General features: G+C 39.1%; 1 protein-coding gene across 2 annotated transcripts; it reads left to right on the forward strand.

Annotated features, from left to right (window-relative positions):
- The first annotated feature begins 689 nt into the window (after window positions 1-689).
- Window positions 690-8558, forward strand: slc29a3 (solute carrier family 29 member 3). 2 transcript variants are annotated; one of them, XM_089012517.1, is made up of 7 exons: window positions 690-832; window positions 2087-2209; window positions 2747-3068; window positions 3821-3903; window positions 5053-5279; window positions 5596-5758; window positions 6055-8558. In XM_089012517.1, the coding sequence occupies exons 3-7, from the start codon at window positions 2781-2783 to the stop codon at window positions 6668-6670; spliced, it is 1377 nt and encodes a 458-aa protein (XP_088868643.1). In that variant the 5' UTR covers window positions 690-832; window positions 2087-2209; window positions 2747-2780; the 3' UTR covers window positions 6671-8558. The 2 variants fall into 2 exon arrangements, with proteins under 2 accessions (XP_088868643.1, XP_088868644.1); XM_089012518.1 differs by having other exon boundaries at window positions 731-832; window positions 2093-2209.
- The last annotated feature ends 1136 nt before the right edge of the window (window positions 8559-9694 follow it).

Below are 9694 nucleotides of genomic sequence, written 5' to 3' on the forward strand. Positions count from 1 at the left end.
GTCCCTGATCCACTGATGAAAAGATGCATGATCCTCTCCTCTTTCATCTAGAACTGCTTTATGTAACAAAGAGGGTACAGAAAGTGCTAAAGAATGAATGACTCTGTGTCTTTGTGTGTTATATTGTCTTTGTGTTGTCATATTTGTTTTTTTTTTTTTGTTCTTTTGACTTCAAGACGGCGCCGCGAGAGTGGCTGCCTTTCCAGCAGCTCATGTATTTTGTTTTTCTACTTTCATTCCTTTTATCACTTTGCTGCTGTGAAATGTAAATTTCTCTACTGCGAGACTAATAAAGGCAAATCCAATCCAATCCAATCCAAAACAGTTTGTCTGGAACCTCCACCACGGAACTGAAATCATTACCAGGTACAGAGTGGGAAGACCAATATAAATTGTTTCATAATTTTGACGCGAACTCCCTTTTCAGCAGGTAACTTTATTTTGTAAATCACCACCGGATCTCATTCACAAACGCGATATCCAGCATGTTTTCAGAATTACAGTCATTTATTCATGAAAAAAACATGCATTTTACTTTCCACGCCTCTAAAGTAATTATTTTAACTACATATAAGCTTATGTTAGTGATTTCACAATTCTTGCGTTTTATAAATGACTGTATAGCATAATGTGTTTTTCGGAAAATCCATTCTTTTGAAAAAATAGTACCGGATAAAGCGGAAATGTTGTCGTTATTCCTAGTCAATATGTTAGTATGTTCATGATGTATAACGCACTCGAGACCAGAGGAGACGTGAGGCGAACGATATGTTGCTGTTTACCTGTAACAGGAAAATAGCCGAGAAACAGATTGTGACCTAACAACAGTGAGGTATGGTGTCATATTTGTATTATCACCGTGAGAGTCATTTTGTGATACTTATTGCCAATTTGTGTACTGTACACAGAATCTTTAGTGGATTGCGTCAAACAAACAGTTGAATGGCTGGTTAATTTTAACAACTAGTACTGTGTTGACATTCTGTCATTATTTAGAAAAGGGAATGACTTTTTTGTTGCCTGAAACGTATACGCGGTTATGTTACTTCCAAACTTGAATGTGCCGAGTCTGCAGTCTCGGGTTAAGCGTGTCACTGCATTTCCTAGGGTAGTGACATGTGAACGGTTCCTCATAGCTTTCCATATGCCAAATAAGACAAAGGGCTTCATCTGTGCTGACTTTCTGCTTTCCATTGAGTATTGGCGTACAGTATAGTACGAACGTAGAAAGCTTCTTCTATCCTTTCTGTAGTGTTTCCAGCGCCCTTGCAGACGTGTTGGCCATACACTGTACATCAGGGGTAACAAACGTTTTTGGAATTGTGAGCTTCTTCTTGGTTACTGGTTAATGTTAGGGCTGAAACAAACTATACACGTATGCTCAAAAGCTGTGTTTTAGACAAACATATAAACAAGCAAACAAACAAACAAACACACACAAAGACGTATTTTTCTTCCATAAAAGTGGATCAGAACCTTGCAACAACATGAAGCTGCGGGTCCGAGAGTGACAACAATTGTGTACCATTTGGGCTACAATTTTAAAAAAATCATGTTAGCACCACTCTGGTGAAAATTGTGTATCCTTGATTATGTCATTGTGCACATCACATTGAGCAACTTGGCCAACCCTTTCATTTTGTGGCTCAATTGTGATCATATTTATACCCCTCTGTGGTGGCACCACCCTTTGTATGTAATGCATTTCCTAGACATAGGAACCCACCATGATTCATTGAGTTAAAATGAAAAAAATAAAATAAAATATGTCGATTACATTATGAGGTGCCACATAAGTAGGGCTGGGCGATTATGTGATTGAAATTTGTGATATTACATTTACCGCTGTGAGCATATATATTTACTCCAAGCCCGAATAAATACAGAGGGTTGTGTCAGGAAGGGCATCCGATGTAAAAGCTTGGCCAAAACAAACATGCGGATCAAACCTCTCAAGATGGAGGACACTGATTTGCTGTGGCGACCCCTTGAAGGGAAAAGCCGAAAGGAAAATAAGATATGGAGGAAATGTGAGCGACTACAAACAATCAAGAGAAAATGAAACTAATAGTATCAATTTGCAAAGGTGCAGCTAATTGAGCAGCTGACGGGCAGCATGACTTGGCACCAATTCCTGAAGATGAAGCTATCTTGACACAGACGTTCCTGCGGTATCTCCAGAGAGACGTGGTGGAAACCGTTGTGCAAGGTAAAAACGAGGCAATGCAACAAATGTGTTGAATTATTTGAAGATGTAGCAACTAAGTTATGAAGTGGAAACCATGGATAATTTATTTATTATGCTTAGAATATCTTGTTTTTTTATCTTTTCACCCCCCCCCCCCCACCCTTTCAAATTGCAGCTGTGGACTGAAAATTTTCCCATTGTGGGACGATTAAAGGCTTTCGGATTCTGATTCTGTAGGGTGCACACAGCCTGCCCACATACCCGTTCGCAGGCTCGCAGTTGTAACTAGTCAGCAGCCACGAGACAAAAGCACCAAGCCATCATGTCTTTTTTTCCCTGTAAATTCTAATGACGATGAATAAATTATTACATTTTCAGTCACTCTGTTATTTCATACTGTTCTACATTTGTTCTGCTGTTAAATAAAAAAGGTTTGAAATGAATAAAAACATGTCATAAAATTTTGAAATACTGTTTCAGGGAAATAATTATTTAATGTAAGATTGCTCACTTACAAAGATCTTTTTGTCTTCAACACACCTTTCATTTAATTCTCAGATTTCTATGTACCGCTGCACACTACAACTTGCAAATGGCCAGAAGAGCACCTGCGCACCCGAGCGTCAATTCTTCGTATATGCCTGTTGCCTTTGACAACTCTCTTTCATCAGAGGATGAGGAGCGTGAGGATCAGACTCCTTCATCAGCGTCTCTGGCTGTATGTTACACCCCCGACGACCGCTACTCTTTGGTTTACATCATCTTCTTTCTCATGGGCACCGGCTCTATGCTACCATGGAACTTTTTCGTTACGGCCAAAGGCTACTGGCTTTACAAATTGAGCAACAGAACAGAGGAGGAGCAGCGGTCCGGCCTCGGTGTGAGTATGACATATGAGGGATTCTACATTTAGTCTATGTACTGACATATGCACAATAGAACTGGTGTGTGTGTGTGTGCACATGTGTGTTTGTGTCACATTGAAGCATGTGACTTGTGGATTGGTGGCTGGTAACACATTAATGTCACTAGAGGAACCTCAGAAATTTACTCAGAATAGTTTGTTCAAAGTGACAAGAGTTCAAAAAGTGACAAGAGTCCCGATGTAATAAATGCTGATGAACTAAATAATTGCTCATTCGATTAGTTAATTGTTCAGTTTTACAAGAAACTTACACAATCTTCAACAGAAGATCCTGAAAGCATCCATTATGTACACGGCAAAAAGTGACAAAAATGGCTGCACCAAGGTCCACATGAGCATTGGTACATATGTTTGGCATGTCCATCATCTCTGCGATGAGATTCAGTTATTGGTGTTCTGTGTCGTGAATGTCTGTGAAATAAATATTTGCAGCTATGAAACCTTTCCTGAGAAAGTTATCTATTGCCTATTGGCTTCTTCTTTTCCTTTCAGATTTTCCCTTAATAAAAGTTAAAATTAGCATGATATCATATATGGGCATGTCCGACATAAAATAACAGCCTCTTAAAAACTGGATAATTTCTCCTTTGTCCATCAACCACCATTTTTTGCACGGTAATGTTTTCCAATGTGCTATCTTTATTTCTGTGTGCATACTGCCAACAACTCCTCGTACTTATGTGTTGTTATTCTCCACTTATTCACAGGACTACTTTGAAAGTTACCTGACATTTGCTTCTACGGTGCCTTCAGTCCTGTGCTTGATTCTCAACTACTTTCTTGTGAACAGGTCACTTGCTTCTACATCATTACATGAATTAGCAACAAATAAAATCTTTTGATAAAACATATAAGCATATATAAGCCATAACTGCACTTCTGGGGACTCACTCAAGATCACACTGTATGTATTAACTCAGTGGTCAGTAAGATGCAGCTCTTGAGTTGCAAGTGGGAGATCGGGGAGGAAAATATATTTTTCGTTTTATATGGTATCTGTAGTAGGACAGACGCAACACAAAAATTCTAAAGGTTTTCCAATGAGGAGAACAGAGGATTCAATGTTTCTTGGACCAAAGCATTTGCATGTTTTACTTTTATAAATGCATGCTGTATTTTATTGCACGCTGTTTGTTGCCCAGGTAAGGGGCACATTATGCATGTTGCATTTTTTTTTCTCAAATCCTCAAAATAAAAATGACATTAAAAATTAGATTTCTTGATAGCATTTCTGTAATGGCATCAAATCAATGAAACATAATGTAATTCATTCATATCGTAATGAAGTTAACTCATTCACAGCCAGATGTGCAAAAGTATGCCCACTCCAGTGCCAGGGGTTTTGTGATTGTCACTCGAATTCCAGGACCCACAGAATATTGAGTTTTAGGACTACATAAACATTCAATACAGTGTTATAAACCTTAGACTATATATATATATTATATAAGCTTGAAATCGGGGTGGCTTTCCCAAATGCAATGCAATACATACATAATGGTTTGTATCGCGCTTTAACAACAGCTGAAGCTGCAACAAAGTGCTAACGTGGAAAAAAGGGAAATTTGGTCCCTTGTGGAAAAGAAAAAAACATTGCTAGAGGCCATGGCCAGTGCTTCATCAGCAAAAAACCTAGAAAAAACAAAACCTGAACAGGTTCGGGTATGGCGCTCTACGTCATGTTTTCAATTCCCAAATAAATTTGTGAATGGCAATGAATGAGTTAATATTGAGGCAGCATCTCATTATTAACAATTTAGTAATTTTCATTTTGATAGTAGGCCAATATAGCTAATATAGTTACATTGCCTTCATTATGAATTACATTTTTTTGTGGCTCCAAACAGCTTTGTTTCTGTCAAATATCTGATGACATGTTGTGCCCTATATATTTGTGGTGCTGGCAACTCATAATGTTGTGCTCCCTTGTGCTCTGCAGGCTGTCTTCAAATGTGCGCATCCTGTCATCTCTTTCCATCATACTGGTAGTGTTTGTCGTGACCACCATACTGGTCAAGGTGGACGTGTCCGGCTGGAGGGAGGAATTCTTTGCTGGCACACTGGCCAGCGTGGCTGTTGTTAGTGGGGCTTCTAACATCTTCTGTGGTAGTTTGTTTGGCATTAGTGGGCACTTCCCTATGAGGATTTCTCAAGCTCTCATATCAGGTACAGACTTGAGGCCTGATTTACAAATCTTTGATAAGATAAGATAAGAAAGCCTTTCATAGTCCCACAATGGGGAAATTATGCATGTAAAAACAGGCACAAAGACGATTTCTCACTTACAGATGTGGAAGCCTGTGCGCCCAGGATTGTATGTATCAAATGGGCAATATGATTTTGGAAATGTTTTAAACTGAGACCTTCTTCTACTGGTTAATACCATTTAATGCACACTTTTCAATTGATTGTCTTATTTCATTGTCTGTTTAATTTGCAAAATGGTTTCAGTGGCTGACCATGTAATCATTTTGTCACATAGGTCAGGCGATGGGAGGAACACTAAGTGCTGTTGCATCAATTGCAGACATTGCACTGGCAAAGGACATGACCGAAAGCGCCCTGGCTTACTTCCTCACTGCAGACATCTTCATCCTGCTCAGCATCTTTGCTTACCTCATGCTGCCCAAGCTGGCCTTCTCAAGGTACACAAAGGTTCATACACTAGCTTAATCTCCCGTTTCCTTAAATAAACATATATTTTATGAAGAGGAAATGTGGGTATGAATAATAATAAAAAGAATAATATATTTTATTTACAAGCGCCGTTCAAGATACTCAAGGACACTTTACAGTCAAAAATGAGCAATAAAACCACAGATAAACAATAAAAACAGGATATTCATTTAAACTCAGAATGTGATTTTAAATAGGTGGGTCTTGACATGGGATTTGACGTTGGGAAGAGAACCAATATTTTTTTCCTTCCTTCTTCATGTAGATACTACATGATGGCTGGCTCAATCGCCATTCTGGGAGAGAGCAGCACTGAAGAAGAAACACCCTCCCAAACACCTCCACTGAAGCCCATTCTCCAGAAGATGTGGGTTCTGGGAATGAGTGTCTTTTGCGTGTTTTGTGTGACTATCATGGTGTTCCCCGCGGTGTTGTCCGGCATCCAGTCCGTCGACAAAGATAGCGGCAGCCCATGGACCAACACCTACTTTGTTCCCCTTGCCGGCTTCCTCCTATATAACGTTGCAGACTTCTGCGGCAGGCAGTCCACCGCCTGGCTGCAGGTACCGGGCCCCACCAGCCGACTTCTTCCGGCGCTCGTTGTATGCCGTTCTGTCTTGGTACCACTCATCATCTTCTGCAACTACCAGCCCAGGGACCACCTCCGCGTTGTGCTCTTCACTCATGACGTGTATCCCATTGTCTTCAATTCCCTGTTGGGCTTCTCCAACGGCTATCTAGGAACACTACCGATGATCTACGGACCCAAGGTTGTGCCCCGGGAGCTGGCAGAGGCCACTGGAGTGATTATGTCCTTCTTCCTAGCTTTGGGACTCACTATTGGATCTGCTCTTTCTCTCATTCTTGTGTATATTATCTGATTATGTACATTATGCATCATTACAGCTCTGAAAGGACGTTGCAATATACACTATGTCACAAAAGTGAACACCATAAACCCTTTATGGGACCAGGCCCTGCTTTAAATAATTAAATTACATTAATAATTGACCCCGGCCAAAGAAAGAGTTACAGTTGCCTTTAAATGTCAAAATATATCATGCTAACACCAAATGAAGGGCTTTTCGCATAGTTCACTGGGACCCAAATGCCAAAAGGTGGTGGCAAAGCAATACACATTGCTTTCGCCTGAGAGCAAAAACAGCAAATAGATCAGCAAATGTCTTGGGATAAGTTTAAAATATTTGTGAACGGCAACACACAAATAGTTAACTGCCCACCGCTCTCATTTTTGCTGTATCTTTTTTTAAGGGACGACATTGAAGAAATTAAACTATCTCTAGCATCGTGGGTTGTAATGTACATTAATGCACGAGGGTACCATGTCATGCTGACAGTTGCTTATCGCATGTTTGACTCTTTCATGCAACCAGATGAAGTAACCTCATGAGCAGACGCAGGCCTCATTATGATGCCGTACAGTTAGTTATGCACAAACCTAAGCCAAAACCACAATAATACTAAAGACAAACGTGTACCTCAAATTATCAGTTGGAAAAAAAGAACAGCACAGGATTTGATTGCGTTCTCATTATGGATGTCAGGTCATGTTGTTTGCTGCATTTATATAATGTTGGGGGTGGCACGCTGTTAAAGGTGTTTTCAATTTGGAAAACTGGTATGAATCCAACATGGCTACATACTGTGACAAATGATGTTTTCTTTATTTTTTTTTTTTACACACTGAACTGATTGAGAGCAATTGGTGGGGTTTTGTGCCATTTTGCCATTGTGCTACATTTCTAAATGCGTATATAATAGTGGGGCTAAAAATATTAGATTCTTTTGAGAAAAAATGAGTTTAACCAAAAAATTTCAGTGATTAAAAAATAAAATTAATGAATAATACGTAAGAAACAATCAACTTAAATGGCTTGGTCCGATGTTATATACACGTATACGTATATATTTTTAATTGAACTGGTGAAATCAACATTTACAATTTTCAAATTTAGATTAACCTGCCATGTTTTCGTTGTTTGTATTTAATATTCCCATTTATATTATTTTTCACGTTGCTGATTGTCTTTATTTTATTACTTTGCTTCGTATAAATTATCCAGTACGCCTAAAGTTTGAGTGCTTTTGAAAAGTGGCGTTCACTTCCGGCAATTGCCAAAGGAAGGCAGCAAAGGGCAACATTGGGAGCACATGTCAGGGAACCATTCAAAATACGGTATGTAAACTTCCCCTCCAAGAAAATACTGAAACACATACTTACGCAACTCCTGACAATCGTTGTGTATTATTTATAAAAAAGTACTTTTGTCAACAAAATGATCGATACTAATGACTATTTCAGCCGTACAACAGCAACATCGTTAGTGTGTATCTGATTATTAATTCGCACGTCAACAAGCAACTGCCTCGGTGGAAATTGGAGTTTAAAATGTGAATCAACAAATAGACGTGGCTACACCTCTACGAGTTTTCCTCAATATTGCTGCACTTAATTGTTGTAATGTGAACTTCATCATAACATCCGTGGCGGTGCCTGTTTGGGGAAGACAAGTAGGCTGATTTGATGTGATTGTTTAACAGCATTTCAGACAGTCACTGCCTTTGGCATTGTAAAATTAGCAGTGCTTTTCGTGAAAACCACTCGAGTGTGCGTTTGTGTGTATACACACTCAAACTATGATGTATCCTCATCAGCAAAGTCTGCAAGAGCCCAGTAATGATTGTAATCATTTGAATCATGTGCGTTGGAAGAGGAAAACATTTTCAGTAAACAATGCAAGATAGTAACCCTTGATGACTTTTGACACATGTGATGCCATATCAGGTTTCACAATAATATCAAACCACACAGGCTTCTTTTAAGCTAAGAAATATAATTTATTGCATAAAAATTATCTTTAGTTACAGGTAAGAAGGCTAGATGTTCATTTACAATTGGTACTTTACAGCGATAAAATGTCACGGAAATACATTTTTTTAAACATTTGTTTTTGTAAAAAAAAAAACATTTTTATTCTTTTTTTTTAAATAAAGTACTTTTGAACAGAAACAAAAAGGTGTTTAGTCCATTTGCAGCAATATTTATCAGAGCTACATTGAACAATCCAAAAAAATCGGAAAACAAACACTGTACTGGTCTTCATCAGAAAGTCTTGGAACAACAAAGCCAGTAATGGCATCCATGACCATGATCTAATTAACCAATCCAGAAAGTTGCACACACATTCCTGCACCACTTTTGTTTAATACAAAATCAAAACCCTGTCTTGTGTTATTCTCATTTTTGAAAAAATAGATATATTCTGTCAGGAGGCAAGAGAAGTCAAGATGCATTTCTTTTGCGCCTGCATAGCACTTAAAAATGTACACCCCGCCTAACCGCTGCGCGCACACACACACACACACACACACACACACACACACACACACACACACACACACACACACACACACACACACACACACACACACACACACACACACACACACACACACACACACACACGTGCGCGCGCTAGCATTTGAGCATTTGACAGGCCAGATGAAATGTCCACACAAATAAATGTATTCATAGCAAAGATGAGGTGTGAAGGGTTTTTGCGCACAAATAAAACAGCATACAAACGTACGCACACCAAATCATTCAATCATTGACATGATTCACTGCAGAAGGGATACTTCCGGTGTTTTGGTTTTGAAATTTCAAAGATATAAACACTTTTTTTGCGAACATTGTTACAATTCCAGATGTAACAGACATCATCGGGTTTTCCCTACTTGTGATTGCTGAAAACCTGGATGGGCGTTAACACTGATGATAAAAATAGCTTGAGGGCCCTGACCATAAAACGGACAGTTTAGAAAACGGGACGAGGCAGGTTGCAAGCTCAAAGTTAAAATGGCAAATGAATAGCATTAAAATG

This window comes from Hippocampus bargibanti, linkage group LG13 (assembly GCF_051943395.1).
Source record: "Hippocampus bargibanti isolate YZ-2025 linkage group LG13, ASM5194339v1, whole genome shotgun sequence".
NCBI lineage: Eukaryota > Metazoa > Chordata > Actinopteri > Syngnathiformes > Syngnathidae > Hippocampus > Hippocampus bargibanti.